At 58.4% G+C, this 15,590-nt stretch overlaps 1 protein-coding gene across 5 annotated transcripts in view; it reads left to right on the top strand.

Moving 5' to 3' along the window:
- The window catches only part of CDC14A (cell division cycle 14A), a 101,676-nt gene that overhangs the window by 65,894 nt on the left and 20,192 nt on the right, over positions 1-15,590 (top strand). For all 5 annotated transcript variants that reach the window (XM_045817000.1, XM_045816999.1, XM_045816998.1 and 2 more), the window contains 2 exons: positions 5,068-5,298; positions 8,711-8,849. In XM_045817000.1, the coding sequence (XP_045672956.1) occupies positions 5,068-5,298; positions 8,711-8,849 (370 nt within the window). The remainder of the gene's footprint in view (positions 1-5,067; positions 5,299-8,710; positions 8,850-15,590) is intronic.

Below are 15,590 nucleotides of genomic sequence, written 5' to 3'. Positions count from 1 at the left end.
GTAAATGTGCACCTTCATTATAAGTTTCCATGGCTGCCTTCTCTGTTATCCAGCGACTATCAGTCAATCAATCAGTCAATCAATCACTTTTGGATGAGGACTGACTTTTTAAAAGCTTGTGGTAGGCAGTACATGTTCATGCATCTTTTTTGAAGCTCTAGTTTCTTCTCTAAAATCTTGGAAGTAGACTCACTGGGTAAAAGGATACAAACATTTCGTGTGATAATTCTTAATTGTCAAAGATCTTTCAAAAATTCTTGTTGGTCCCGAATTGCGATGCAGGGGTATGATGACAGCCACCGTCTGCTTACCTGCCCGGGACGGTGCCCAGCCTCTTGTGCACCGCCTCCTCAGCAGTCGGAACCTCCCTCCGGAGCAGGCGGGGCCTCCTTTAGGGGGAGCAGCCCAAGGCTCCGAGGGCCGGCCAGACTGGGGGTTCCCACGGCCGGAGCACGGCCGCATGAGGATTCAAACACCGGTCCCCCTGAGTCCAAATTCCGTGTCGTGTTAAATTTTACTGCAGAGGAAGAACATGTCCACGACAGGAAGTGTAAGCAGTGCAGTTAAAAAGTCACCTGTAACTGTGTGAAGTACTGCTGTACACACACCCTTTCCCCGTGCATGTACTGTGCCCCCTCACAGCGGGAGGGCGGGACGGCCTGAGGGTGCTGCTCACGGGGTGCTGGCCGTGTTCTCGCCCGGGGCGATCGCGCTGAGGCTGCCGTTGTAAAAGGCCGCCCGTTACTGGGGTGCCCATCCGAAGATCTGATACTCACTGGAAGCCTCATCATGCTTTTTGTAAAGGGCTTTACCTTTGTACATCCTTTTTGAACTAAAACTAATGTCGTGATGGAATTAATAAACTTGATCCAGTTTTGTTTTTTTTTGCATTGAGAAACCCTGGTTTCCCGAGGAGGCCGAAAGTCACGTTGGGGGTTTGACAGTGGAAAAGGTAGATCGTCAAGGAGTTCACACTGGGAGAGCTGCTGCTAGGCCTCGGCCGAGGCGGCCCCACCCCCTGGCAGCCAGGCCGGGTGCGCTGCGAGAGGCTCACGTGTGTGCCGTAGCGACAGACGGCCGCTTCCGACTGCGGGCAAGGGGCGAGCCCTGCCGAGTTTGGTTACACATAGTTTGGATTTCAAATTTTCTAAAACAAACAAACAAACAAATAAACCCCGCAGAACTCTCAGGTGGCAGTGTTCTTTTTATCTTTATTTAAAAAGAAAAGAGGAAGAGAGGAAGGAAGGAAGGAAGGAAGGAAGGGGAAAGGAAAGGAAAGGAAAGGGGAAAGGGAAGGAAAAATAAGAAAAGAAAAGGAAAAAGAAGCGAGAAGGAAGAGAGAGAGAAGACAGTGCAGGGAAAGGCAGCTGGAGACGGGAACCCCGACCCTCTGAGGTCGGCCTGCTCTCCCCGGGGGAGGCGTCGGGCGGGCAGAGCCTGCGTGGTGGAAGCTGGCCTCCCCCGCCCCCAGCCCGTGAGCTGGCCTGAGCTCTGCACCCCGCCTCTGAGCCCCGGCTTCCTCCCGTGTGGAAGGGCGGAGCAGAGTGCACCAGGCGGGCTCTAGTGTGGGCTGGGGGGGGGGTGTGCAAAGTGCCTCGCACGCTGTCTGGGCCAGCGGCGGTGCTCACTCGGCGACAGGTGTTCTGACGACAGTTCTACCACCCAGTGAGCCTGATGCTCGCTTGCTCCATTTGCAGGGGGGTTAGTCCCCTGACTGCGCTGTTCTTCAGATTCCGGACCTCAAACGAGGGGCTGGGATGGGATGGATTTTAAAAAATACTTTATTGATTATGCTATTACAATTGTCCCATTTCCCCCCTTCACTCCCCTCCGCCCTGCACACCCTCTCCCACCCACATTCCCCCCACCTTTAGTTCATGTCCATGTGTCATATACATATAAATCCTTTGGCTTCTGCATTTCCCATACTGTTCTTACCCTCCCCCCGTCTATTTTCTACCTACCGTCTATGCTACTTATTCTCTGTACCTTTTCCCCTTCTCTCCTCCTCCCACTCCCCCCCCATAACCCTCCATGTGATCTCCATTTCTGTTCCTGTTCTAGTTGTTTGCTTAGTTTTAGGTGTTGTTGTTAATAATTGTGAGTTTGCTATCATTTTACTATACATGGTTTTTTATCTTCTTTTTCTTAGATAAGTCCCTTTAACATTTTATAAAATAAGGGCTTGGTGATGATGAACTCCTTTAACTTGACCTTATCTGGGAAGTACTCTATCTGCCCTTCCATTCTAAATGATAGCTTTGCTGGATAAAGTAATCTTGGATGTAGGTCCTTGCCTCTCATGACTGGGAATTCTTCTTTCCAGCCCCTTCTTGCCTGCAGGGTCTCTTCTGAGAAATCAGCTGACAGTCTGATGGGAACTCCTTTGTAGGTTACTGACTCCTTATCTCTTGCTGCTTCTAGAATTCTCTCCTTCATTTTTACCTTGGCTAATGTAATTATATGTGCCTTGGTGTGTTCCTCCTTGGGTCCAACTTCTTTGGGACTCTCTGGGCTTCCTGGACATCTGTTTCCTTTGCCAGATTGGGGAAGTTCTTTATTATATGTTCAAATAGCTTTTCCACTTGTTGCTCTTCCTCGATGAGATGGATTTCTAAATGGCCCTCAGCTGTGGGATTCTGTTTCCAGGCCTGGTTAGCGCGGGACCCTGCCTGTGCTTTTTACTGAGGTCAGGGCACCACCTAGTGGCCGGACAGAGAAGGGCTGGGTGTTCGCCCGTCAGCTCGCACCTGGAGGTAAGAGCAGTGCCCACAGCACCCAGTGCAGGAACAACCCCCACAAACAACTGTTCCAAAGTCATAGGAGATTGGCGTTGTTTTTGGCCACAACTCATCTGAAGCACCTTTGGGGATCTTGAAGAATCCCGCTCACCAACTGTATTCGTGTGATGTCCCCAGTTTTTTTTTTTGGAGACCTAGCAGTTAGCCCCCAGGTGGCTGTTCCCTGAAATCGGCCCCGGCACAGGCCCTGGGCTCTGACCCCAGGGTCCAGGGCGTCCCGCCCCCCCCCCCCCCACCAGCAGTGTGCACACCTGGGCCAGCTCCCTCCCCAGCCATCTGCACCCCGGAGAATGCCAGGTTGAGAGTCTGGCACGTAGTAAGTGCTCAGTAAACACTCAGTAGGATTGTTATCATCATTGCTGTCATCTCGGTGTCCTGTTGCCATGTTTGGTAACTGTCCAGCGCTCAGTTATTGTGAAAAGAACAACAGTTTGGCCCACAAACCAACTAGGAGTGCAGACAGGGTTTTCCCAAGTCGAACAGCACTCGCTGTCCCCGCCTGGGTGTGCGGGAGTCTCCGTTTCTGACGTGGAGGGTGGTCAGCGCGCTCTGCTGCCGTCGTGCCTGAAGTGGGGACCGTGTGTCTGGGCTGCGGACCAGCCAGCCCTGCCTTCCAGTTCCGCCGCCTTCATGCCGTGGCCTCGCTCAGGTGCCCCCTCCTCGGGCTCTCGGGGCCGGCAGAACCAGCTCTGGCGGGTGGAGCCCGAGAGGCACTGATTGGAGTTGGGCTGGGGAGTCGCCGCCTCCAGGGGCAGCTGGAGAGGGAGGCTCAGACGAGGGGCAGCACCCCAGGGAGGCAGCGGGCCCGTGGGGTCTGGGCAGGGACAGAACCATCCCGCTGTGACTGAGGGCAGTCAGCGGGGGCAGCTGTTCCCGAGACGGCCGAAGAGCCAAAGGGCAGCACTGAAGGAACCAGAATGTTCTGGAGGAAAGGTCTCAGGCCAGGGGACAGGAGAGGGGAGTGGGTCACCAGGACGCGGGAGCTTGGAGAAGGAGCCGGGCTGGTGCCAGGAGCCCGGGAGGGCCCGCCAAAGGGCCGGGGCCTGCATTTGGGGGCCGAGGGGTGGAGGCCGAGAGGCTGGGCTGCAGGCTGGTGCCGGGGGAGGCCCAGCTGCCCTCAGCGTCTGGAGCCACACAGGCCGGACCACTGTGCTCATCCCCTCCCCGGCTCTGGCCTGCAGTCACCCTGTGGTGCCGCCACCGCCCAGTTGGAGAACCGACAGGAAGTGCCGGCTCAGAGCAGGCTGGGAGAGGGTGGGCTTGCTGCTGAGACGAAGACGAAGTGGCCACTTGTGCAGGGCTGGAGGCGGCAGGAAATGTCCCCAGTCACTGTGCAGAGACTGTGGGTCCCCTTGGCCAGCCGTGCATGGAGCCCAGCACCACAGACTGGCTCCGAGCGAGGGTGTCTCGCCTGGTGCACCTGCCAAGAGCCAGTGGGCCCTGGTGGGTCTCAGCTGCACTAGGCGGCGTGCTGGGAGCTCAGGCCCCTCACCCCTGGGGCTGCCGGGCGCGGCCTGCAAAGCCCCCAAGGGTCCCCTCGGTCGAGTGCTGGCCGAGTGCCGGCTGACTGTAGCTCCCAGGAACACACACTCGAGGCCAGGTACACTCACGATAGAAGGGGGTTAGAGGCTGAACGCCTGGCCTCCCCCAGAGAAAATGTCTGCAAAAGAATCACTCGGCCTCTTGGAGTTTCTGAATCTGCCAGGTGGACCGAACTGTCCTGGACAGTCCGGTGTGGGGATTAAAGGAGAAGCTGGAGTGGAATCGTGGCTGGCACAGCGCAGGCGCTTGGTGCTCGGTCTCTTTGGCGGGGGCTGCGCTGCCGACTGAGGCTGTCCGGCCGGCAGAGGGGCTCTGACTGCCGTGGGGGAGCCTTTGTCCCTGAAGTGCACCGATAGAGGGGCGGCGGGCCCCCACTGCCAGCCGTGCACACGCGTGTGCTTAGGACTTGGCGGGAGGCGCTCCCGGGACTGGCACCGGCTGGTGGGAGGAGCGCTCTGCCATGCCCAGGGGAGGGTTCCCCGGCCATGGGGGTTTCCCCGCCTCCTCGGACCGCAGCTGGGAGGGAGGATGGGAGGGAGGGAGGATGGGAGGGAGGGAGGATGGGAGGGAGGATGGGAGGGAGGGAGGGAGGGAGGGAGGGGGGGGCCTGCGTCCTGAGCTGCGCTGTCCCCCGGGGCGCTGCCGTGCGTCGTCATAAACGTCACCGCAGGTGCGGGTGTCCCCAGGCTCCCGGCTGTGCTGACCGCAGGTCCTTCTCCCCCAGGTTACCCTCTGCACGCCCCCGAGGCCTACTTCCCCTACTTCAAGAAGCACAATGTGACCGCCATCGTGCGGCTGAACAAAAAGATCTACGAGGCCAAGCGCTTCACGGACGCTGGCTTCGAGCACTACGACCTCTTCTTCGTGGACGGCAGCACGCCCAGCGACCACATCGTGCGGCGCTTCCTGAACATCTGCGAGAACACGGAGGGGGCCATTGCCGTCCACTGCAAAGGTGCGTGCCCGCCCGCGGGTGCCCGCCCGCCACGGCCGGCGGGGCCAGCTGGTGTCTTAGAGGGGGAAAAAAAGGTCTTTTTTGGTTTCAGGAAAGTGGGGCACAGACCTATTGAAATAATCCCGTCCTAGAAAGGGGTCTCCTGGATGTGGCCTTTCTGGGGTCAGGCTCGCTGGCGCCGGGCCCTGTGCGAGAGGGGGCAGCGTCGGCAGGCCGCCCGTGGGCACTTTGAAGTAGTCACGCTGGCCGAGGGGCGTGGGGTCGCTGCTTCCCCATTCTCTCTTCCTTCCGGGGTTGGCTGTCTCCGTCCCGCCCTCCTGCACCCACCTGAGTCTTGGTCTCCGTCCCGCCCTCCTGCACCCACCCGAGGGTTGAGGCTCTCGTTTCCCGCCCTGCCTGGCGGCTCTCTGGGCCCATCCCCACCCGTCCTGCCCCCGGCCCCCCCCCCCAGGCTGCTGCATCCTGGAGCGCCTGCCTCGCCTGTTCCCCGGGGCCAGCAGCATCTCGGGGCCACCGGCCAGTGTGCGTGTGTCTTTGAATGACCCGCGAGCCTTGGTTTTGTAGGGGAGTCTCTGCCCTCAAGGAAGGGGTGGGCACTGGAGAAGGCGTGAGGGTGTCGGAGTTGCGGGTGGCAATGCGGTGTCACCCCAGGAATCCGTTCCCGGTGCGGCTCAGCCGGGGCACAGGGCAGGCCGTGTTTCTCGGCAGCCCGAGTGAGCAGACATCTGCTCTGAGCCTCAGCTGCGGAGGAGGCTCGGACGCCGTCGTGAGCCCCCCGCCCCCCAGGTGCGCAGGGGGTCATTTTACTACCGGGGTCTTTGATCTCACCGAGAAGAGGAAGATTTCCCTTCGGCCTCCCTGGCCTGAGCTCCCCGCACACACGCACGCAGCTCTTCAGAGTGCCTCTGGGTGGCGCCGTTCGCGTGTTGGTGGAGTTTTGTGCTGCTCGCCCTCGCAGGCGCTGGGGACCGGCCTGGTCCCTGCACGCGCCAGGGGCCGCTGTGACTGACTCACTCGGACGAGCTCGGCTGGGGTTCCGACGGTCATTAAAGTGCCGTGTTGTGGCCCCTGTCTCTCTGTTTAGGATTTGAGGAGGCGGAGGAGGAGGTGCTTTGCCGAGCACGTGAGGCTGAGGGAGAGCTGCGTCTGCCTGCAGAGCCCTGGGGAGGGGGAAAGGAGCCGTGCGTGGCCCGGGTTCCGAGGGGCTCCTGGGGTGGGGCCCCCCACCCTGACGCAGCCCCCCTCCCCGTGTCTGAGCAGGGTGGGGCCCTGGCTCGGGACCCCCCACCTCCCAGGAAGGTGTCTTCTGCTCGCTCACTGCAGGTCGCTGCCCCCAGTTCTGAGTGGGTCCCTGCGGGGTGCCGGAGGGCGGGCCTGCCCCGGGGGCGGTCCGTTCGCACCCCGACTTTGCCTTTCTGTCTCACCTCGTGAAGGGTGGCCCCGGCCCAAGAAAAGGCCTGCCTTTCGCGTATTTCAAATGTCAGTGGAATTGGAGAGCTAATGGGAACACAGCCGCTGCCAGCACACGAGGAGATACTCACATGCTCTCTTTCAAAGTTTATTTTTGGGTCACGAAAGTCAGTATTTTTCCTGGGATCAGTTTGGCCCGGTTTCTGAGTCAGTTCGTTTTGTGGTGCCCACGTCGTATGTTTTATCTGTGTGTCATGTCTCGGGCTGACAGGTTCAGGGGAGAAGAAATGCGAAGCTTTTGTTGAAGCTCAGCACCTCTCTCCACAGCCTCCTTCACTAACCGACGTGTGAACGCAGAGTTTCTGGTGCTAAACGTCCTCGTCACAGACCTGCCTCTCCTTTACACCCCGGGTCGGCGAATGTTGACATTTATTTTAGAGTGTAGAGGGGTTTTTTTTTAAATATCTGTGTTTAAAACCAGAGCCTTTTTTGTTTGTGCTTTTTAGCATTAAAACAATTTATGGCAGGGTTGGCACATTGCAGTCTCGATGTGGCTGCTTCATAGATGTGGGACTTCTGTGCAGGTGGTTCTGAGCGTGGTCGTTCCATGATTTAGTTGTGACTTGGACGTGGTCAGAGGAGGCGGCGGCAAGCACAGCCTGGACTTACTCCGCCATCTTGACCGGAAGGCCCAAGCTCCGACCCTTCGGCACGGAGGCCGGTTCTCGCACGGGAAGGTCCCATTTACCTGTGGGGACGTCTTTTTGAGACCACTCATTTGCTTGCCCTCGTGCACACACACAGGATTCTTTTATAAGGAGCATACCTTCGGTTTAGTTACAGCTGTATTACTTTTAATAGCGTGGTTGTCTGCTGTAGGCCCCTTAATTTTTTTGACACTTGCCCTAATTAAGTCAGCTTAATTTTCCGGGAATTCAAACGGCCTTGAGCATTTTAATCGCCCTACAAGGGGGAGGCAGAGAGAGTCTTATTCCATGTCAAGTGCACTTTGGTGGCCGTCGGGAAGGGAGTGGGTGTGTCCTGTCTCGACTCGCAGTGCTATCGCAGAGAGTCAGACGAGAAACGGGTCTGCTGGGAGTGGGTGAGGGTTTGTGACAGTGCCGTGTCTCCAGCCCACCTTCTGGTGAATAAAACAATGGTTATGGATTCTTGAAGAAGTTTCCTAGCACAAATAACCATTTAAAAAATGGCAACACCGTGATGTTCTGGTGTGCGGTTGTTGACATTCGACAGGGATTTCAGAGAGCGCCTGGAATGGTAAGGCAGCCGGCCTTGACCTTGAACAGAAAATGTCCCCACCTCTTGTCTTGCTGTGTCAGGGAGACCTTGGATGATGAATGTTCTAACAAACTTGTTCAGGTTTTTATGAAAACTTTGAGGAACATTCCTGTTCTGCTTAATTGTGTCAGGAGTGCAAAGTACGTTCTTTTTATAGATTAAATTATAGACTTTGAAAAGGGGAAGCAACTTGAGTTTCAGGGAAATTTGAACATTGCTGCACCGCCTTTTCTTTTCATTGTGAGTGTGCATGGTGAGGGGCCTGGGAGGGACCCCGGCGGCCACCCCCCACGGGGATGGGGGGCAGGGGAGCCACTGCCGCCCCCACAGAGGCCACGTGAGGGCTCTGGACACCGACCGACCTCGGGCCCGGTGCCAGGATGCCCGGCTGTGTCCGGCCACCACGGTCACCTGTGGTCTAGGCAGACTCCCTGGCAGTGGACCCCCTGCAGGAACAAAGACAGACTTCTCGTAGCCCGTATATCCAAAGGGGAGGCCCGCTGAGGCCGAAATCACACCTGACTCTTTTCTGAGCACGCTGGTGTTGGATCGGAGGCACGGGTTCTTCCTGGGGAAACAGGCCGCCTGCCCCCAAACCCCTCCCCCTGATAAACCGGGGGAGCGGTACGTGTGACCGGGAAGGGCTCATGGGAGGGGTGTGTTGGCGGTGGTCTGCATCTCCGGCCCGTCCCCTCTCTTGCAGCTGGCCTCGGGAGGACGGGCACCCTGATAGCCTGCTACGTCATGAAGCACTACCGGTTCACGCACGCCGAGATCATCTCCTGGATCCGAATCTGCCGCCCGGGCTCCATCATCGGGCCCCAGCAGCACTTCTTGGAAGAGTGAGTCTGTCACCACCCCCGCCCCCGCTCCCCCCATCCGGTCACATCCGGGTTCCCGGTCACCCCCGCCTCAGTTTCCCCGGGCCGCGTCAGCCTGTGGCGATGTGAGCACAGCCAGCACCTCCCGAGGAGTCCTCTCACGAGACAGCTCAGGCGTTCTCACCCCTCCCTGTCTCTCCCTCCGCTCGGGGACAGCCCCCTCTGCCGACCTCGGCCTTGCTGTTCCCCCTGGGCACCGTGCGGTTCTGTGACGTTGTCCTGCCTGGCCCTTCTCAGTGTTTGTTTGCCTGTCTAGGAGCACAATGGGGAACAAAAGCAGGCCCAGCTGAGGTCCATCGGTGACTTTGGGGGGGTTGCCGCGCTCTTGGCTGCTACCTCGGCCGCTCTGTGGCTGCCCCTGAGGGGTGCCCAGGAGGGAGAGGAGGGCTGGGTCGGCCCGGCCTGGCCCTGCCCGCTCTCAGGGGAATGCTTAGGAATCGCGCCTGCCTCCCTCTGCTCAGGTGCCAGCTGTTCGCCACACCCTGGTGCACAGAGGGGCAGGCACAGCCTGTACGGGCACCGCCCTACCTGATTTCCCCGTAGAAAACCTTGGGAGTGACCCTCAGCTTATGGGTAAAACAGGGAGATAGAATCAGCGCCAGCTGGTTTAGGTCCAGCTCTGAGACGCTGTCAGTGAGCCATCTCCTGTAATTTCACTTTTTTTCTCTCTTCATGCTGGAGTGGCTTTATTTTGGATAGCACGCTTTTCCATAGAATTCATTCCTTTCCCTTTAAATCGTTTTATGTCCGTGAGAAACACACACCCATCGGTTTCACGGAAAGATGCTGCAAGGGAGCGGTTCGCACCGGAAACGGTGCCGGGGCCCCGAGCCCGCCGGGGAGCCCCTGTGGTTGCCAGCCCCCGAGGGATAACCGGTCGGAACACCGCGCGGAAGCACGTGCACCGACACCGCAGCCTGGGGAGCGAGGCAGGGCTGTGCCGAACACACGCGCGAGCAGCACCCGAGAACAGGAGCCTTGGGAAGACTGGGGTTCCTAGGCTTTTGGCCTCTGAGGTGCAAATAAAATAATTGCATTGTTTAAGGGTGTTACCCCGGATCGGCTTCTCTGCCCGCAGTTCCCACTGTTTTGCACGTGTGCCCTGGCCCGTGAGCCCTGCGCTGCGTGTCTGCGGGGGGCTCGTGCTCCGTGCTCCTGCAGGAGTGGAATGAGGGGCCTCGGGATGAGGAGACAAACCGTTCGTGCGCTTGGCTCTCCAGGCGTCTGTTAGAACGGTTGTTCGGAAGAGTGTTCATTCGTTAGGTCCCCACCGAGGACTCGCGGGCACTCGGTGCTCTGCTGAGAGCGCCGCCGGTCAAGTCCTCCCAGCTGTTCTCGGGGCCTCTGGCACCGCAGCCCTCCCCCCTTCACGATCCTCCTCCGCGCCCCCTGCCGCGTCTCCTCTCTCTGCCGAGAAAGCAGGTCAGGAAGCACAGGCGCCCTGAGCTGCAAAGGAAGGTGTTGCTCGTGCGTGGACACGTACGCAGAAACACCTGGGGTATTTCCCCCAGGTGTGAATCAGAACTGTAGCCCCGAGTGTGTGTCTGTGAACGCTGGGGTGCAGGGACGTCTCCGCGTGGGAGTCAGTGATGACCGCCCCTCGGGCGGGCCTTGCGTGGGCGGGCCGCGTGTCGGGGGCAGGACCTCGCGGGTGGCGGGGTGCGCCTTGGAGCCCGCGGGACCCTGCCGGCATCGCCTCCCGGCCCTCCCCGGCCTTCCCTCCCTCCTGTGCGAGCGAGGAAGAGTCCGCACCGGGTTCTGGGCAGAGGAGTGTTGGGATCTGACTATAAGATACACACACACACACTCTTTTCAAAGTAAGGATTTTGAGGTGATGGCAGGTTTCCAGGTGGTTGTGAGAGACCGTGGAGAAGGCTCCTCTGAGCCTTTCACCTCCTTCCCTGGAGGCAGGCACCCAGCAGGACTCAGTGGAACGGCGAGGCCAGGACGCTGGCACGAGACGCGGACGTCTCCCTCGCCCCAGGGAGCCCCCGCAGTGCCTCCTGCCCTTTCACGGCCACGCTCCCTTCCTGCCTTCGTGCCCCCTCGGCTCCCGGGGCGGCTGGTCTGCTTTCCGTCAGAGGTTTGGACGTTTCAGGAGTGCTATGCACTCATGTATAAATGGAGTCAGAGAGTCTGGAACCTCTGGGACCGGTTCCTGTCGTTGGTCCACCTGCCTGTTGGCTCTGCACCTGTGGGCGGAACCGTCCGCTGTGGCAGGGGCTGCTAAAGAGTGTTCTAGAACAGGCACGCTGGTCTGCACTCCCGTCGGCAGCGTGGGCGAGATCCAGTTCTGCACGGACTCACAAGTGTCTGACAGCATCGGTCTCTTAAAGTCAAGCCTTTCTGTTTGGTTTGGAGTGCAGATCCGCGTTGGGGCCGATACGGGGCCTCCGGCTCCAGAGCTGTGCAGAAGCCACGTGTCCTGCCCAGCCGCCCAGGGTGTGGGGCCTTGTCATGGCAGCTCTGGGTGGACAGGAGACCGGTCCGTCTGGGCAGACATTGTTCCTCTGGGTCTCGGGTCAGCAGATTCGTCCGGTCGGAGCCACAGATCCTCGTGGGGACGTGGGTGTCTGCGCGTCTCTCGCTCGTCGGACCTCTGCCACGGAGTACTGGACGCGGGGGCACCTGCGACCCCCGTGGGATTGGGGCAGAGAGGGCTGCAGCCGTCAGTCACTCGTTTTCGGGGGCAGAGACCGGAGCTGGAGAGGCTGCAAGAGAGAGCCCTGGACTGTCCCCTGAAGGCGGTGGGGGCTTGTCTGAGGGCTGGACAGGCCGAGCAGTTCAGGTGGACGCCGAGGAGCGGCCTCAGGCTGTGGACACTGGCCGATGACAGATGGGGAGCCACGTCAGCAGTGATGCGGGGACGCGACTAGGTCCCCCGGCTTGATGCGTGGTGTGATGGGCTTTCATCCGTCAGACCCGACCGCGCGGGAGAGGGGCTGCTCCAGGCGGACACTCCGCGCTCCTCAGGGACTGAATCCGCACCCGTGACTCCGGGAGGGCGGTGTGTCACGTCCCGCTGGTCCCCGGGCGCCAGGACACGCCCAAGCGTCTGGCGTCCACGTCTCGAAGAAACCCTCCCCTTAGCCTCTCCGGCAGTCGGAGATCCCGGCGAGCTGATGCATTTGTGTCACTGACAAAACACCTCCTCTCCTTGTGCCTGTCTGAAATTGCGTACTGAAGTTTTTTCTGGGCTTGGAAAGAAAGCTGTTTGCAAAACAAACATCAAGTGTTTTTTAAAAATTCTACTTAAAGCTGATGTTCGTAAGCTTAAAAACGTAACAGCCCCAATACATCTTCTACGAAACGCACTCCACGCTCTCACAGCGATGCCCTGACCGCTCTTTGCTTTTGGATCCCCCAGGCAGCCCGGCCCGGGGCCAGGCCGCAGGGACGGCTTGTTTGGTTCCGTTCACCGGCGCTCACCACTGGCGCTCCGCCACCCTCCCTCCGGAGCACGGCCCGTTTATGGTTTTCACTCCTCAGAAAGGGAGCCTTGGGGGTCTGGCGGTGGGGCCCAAGGGCCCTTCACTTCACAGGGGTGGTTTACCTACGGGGGCCCAGGTCAAGCTCTCGTCTTTACTTTTGAGTCTCCTCCTGAGAAGCCTCACTGAACCCCCATCTGGCCCTGCACGGAGCTGTGTCTCTGCAGGGCAGAGCCTCCGGGCTGGACGAAGTCACCTTGAAGGAAGTGACGATGTTGTGGTTAAACTCTTTTTGATCTCTAAATCCGGGAACTGAAACGTCCCCGTTCTGCTGATTTTTGTCGGCCTGCAGTCGGTCTCCTTTCGTGGTCCGTCTGCAGGAGTGCTTCTCAGAGCCGGGCCGCCGGAGCGGACGCCGGCTCTGATGTGGGAGGTCAGCGCGGGTGGGGACCCGAGACTCGTCTCGCGAGCAGCACCCTGGCCACGCTGGTCGCCGCCACCCGCCTCGTCCCACGTGGGCGGTGGCTCGGTCTCTCTCTGCAGGTGGCAGCACGTCCGGTTTGGTGCTTCGAGCAGTTGGTAAATCTCGCCATTGAGCTGAGTGACACCAGAAATGAACCGTTCAGCCAGTGTTTTTTATTTCAGGGAGTCACCAACAATAAGATGGAGAAAACATGTTCAAGAAGCGGTGGAAAAAGGCTTGAAAGTGCCTCACAGTAACAGCTTGAGTTTTTCGCTGTAACTGATTGCTGCTGTTTCCTTACTTTTTTTTTTTTTTGATACATGCATTAGGTCAAGGAAAGGGCATTAAATTTTTTAAGATAATCTGTTTGAAAGCTTTAAGACATTGCTATTCCTAAAATAGAAACAAATTGAAGTCTAAAATATTAGAAATGGAAGAATTTAAAATAACGCCGAACAATCTTGTGGTTTGTTAGAATAACGAGCGCACTGCGTAGGCTGGAGTTTGAGCGATACTGGACGGTTACCTTTTGGCAGTGGCACTCAGTCATTAAAAAATTAGGAATTGCTTTTCAGTACTTCCTGCTGCATTCTTGGATTCACTCGAGGGTCAGGGGGCATTGACTCTCTCGGCTAAGCAAGACTAACACAAGGTGTGTAGAAGAATTTTTGGCAACGGCGGCATCAGAACTTCATCTTAGAATACTGTGGAAGACGGAGTGGTTTCGTGTGTGAGGAGGGCCGGAGGGTAATAATGTACTGGGTTGAGTTGTGAAGTGTGCGTTTTGTCACGATTCCAGGGATCTCTGGGGTTCAGGTTGAGGCGTTCTCTACCTAAATGGGGTTCAGCGAGTTGCCGCTTCTGGGAATCTCCCAAATCGTTTCTTTCCCTTCCGGCTGCCTCTTCCTGTGTGCTTCAGTGTCAGGAGCTTCCCCGACACCCTCCTAGGTCCTCTCTCAGCCTCTTCCTACCACATCTTCCATCTGTACAAAGGATGAGTAGTTCTGCTCCAACACCTGTCTCCCCGCTCCACCCCAAGACTTGCGTCCTGCGTTCTGGTCCGTCTTCCTGGGAAAAACCAAGTCGCATTATATCATCAGTTCTCCAGCCCAGTGGCTGCCGCCACTTCCACAGCAGGCCTCGGGGGCTGGGCCAGGAGAGGCCCGGGCTGATCGGGTCTCCAGTCACAGCAGAGGTCGAGGTCAAGTTAAAAGTGGGTTGGGTTTCTCCACAAAAATGACCAAATGGTGGTGGCTTTGGATGGACTGCTGGGACAGGGCTGGCTCATACGGGAAGCATGTGTGACCCGGAGGGGAGGAGGGGAGGAGGGCAGGGAGTTGGGGTGCTGTGGAGGTGGGGTGGGGTTGGGCTCCGGGAGTGGGGGGCGGAGGTCTCCTGCGAACACAAGGGGGGCACAGGGGCCGCCCCTGCTCTGCATTCAAACTGGGAGCGCCTGTCACAAGGCCACCGACTGGACTTTCTTCAGGGGAATTCCTGAAGCAGATTTTGAAAAACACTCTCGAAGGCTCAACATGAGACATAACTGTGACCTGGCCCTTAGGGAGGCCAAGTGCGTCATTTGGTCCCAGGCCTGGCCAGCCCGGGGCTGGGACTTGGCCAGAATCAGTGGCCCCAGCACCAGCGCTGAGCTCTGCAGGGCTCCCTTGGCATGGCGGCGGGCGTCTCCCTGTCGTTTCCGCGGGTGGAGGGGCGCACCCCTGGACAACGTGCCGCATCCCGGGGGGCTGACTCCGAGTGCTGCGGTCTCGTCAGGGCACTGATTTCCAAATGTGCAAGGCCCGAAAGTACCCAAAGCACCCGGCGTGCTGCTGCTCGAGAGGAGGCTCTCGAGGCGCAGTGGGCACCGCGGTGAAGCAGGGTTGCAGCCAGCGGGAGGGTCCGCGTGAGGAGCTGCCGTTTCCTCGGCGCGGCTGTGCCGCGTCGCTTAGCAACGGGACCCAGCTTCGCCCCTGCTCGTCGTTCCTGTTCAGGGTCAGGTCAGGTCTCTCCAGCGGTGCGACGGGAGGCGGCTTTTAAACTGAGCGCGTGGCGTGGAAGGTGTCACGGTATAATTTCCATCGTTGGGTCGGCTGCGCTGTCAGGGTCCTCACTTTATAGCATTTACAGTGGGATTTTTTTTTCCACTTTAAGCCTCAAACTTCTGTTTCCACATCATGGTCCCCTCCCACCTCCCCAAAGAGGGACCCTTAGATGGTCTTCCCTTCCATTTTTTTCAATTTCTTTTTTTAAATTTAAATTTCCTTTCTATTACCATTTATCCCCCGTGTACCCTCTTCCACCTCCACCCCACCCCACCCCACCCCACCCCCATGCTGTTGTCGTGTCCAGTTCTTCCTCTTTCTTCTTTTTGGCCCAATCCCCCCAGCCCCCCAGCCCCCCAGCCCCCCAGCCCCCCAGCCGTCAGCCTGCTCTCCATCTGTGGATCTGTTTCTGTTTTGCGTGTGAGTTCATTTTGTTCATCAGACTCCACGTGTGAGTGAGATCATCTGGTGCTCGTCTTTCTCTGACGGGCTTACTTCACTCAGCATAACACCCTCCAGGTGCGTCCGTGCCATTGTGAAGGGTAAAATCTTCTTTTTTATGGCCAACCAGTAAAGCAGTGTGGAGTTACCTAAAAAAAAAAACATGACCCAGCCGATTTCACTTGTGGGAATTTATTGTAAGAAACCCAAAACACTCATTCGAAAGGACTCATGCACCCGTGTGTTCACCGCGGCGCTATTTGCAGCGGCCAGGATTTGGGAGCGGCCCGTGGGTAGAGGAGTGGACGGAACAGCTACGGCACATCTG

Source organism: Phyllostomus hastatus, unplaced genomic scaffold (genome assembly GCF_019186645.2).
Source record: "Phyllostomus hastatus isolate PE091 unplaced genomic scaffold, TTU_PhHast_1.1 phas_scaffold_216, whole genome shotgun sequence".
Classification (NCBI taxonomy): domain Eukaryota; kingdom Metazoa; phylum Chordata; class Mammalia; order Chiroptera; family Phyllostomidae; genus Phyllostomus; species Phyllostomus hastatus.
This window is presented reverse-complemented; position numbering and strand designations above follow the sequence as displayed.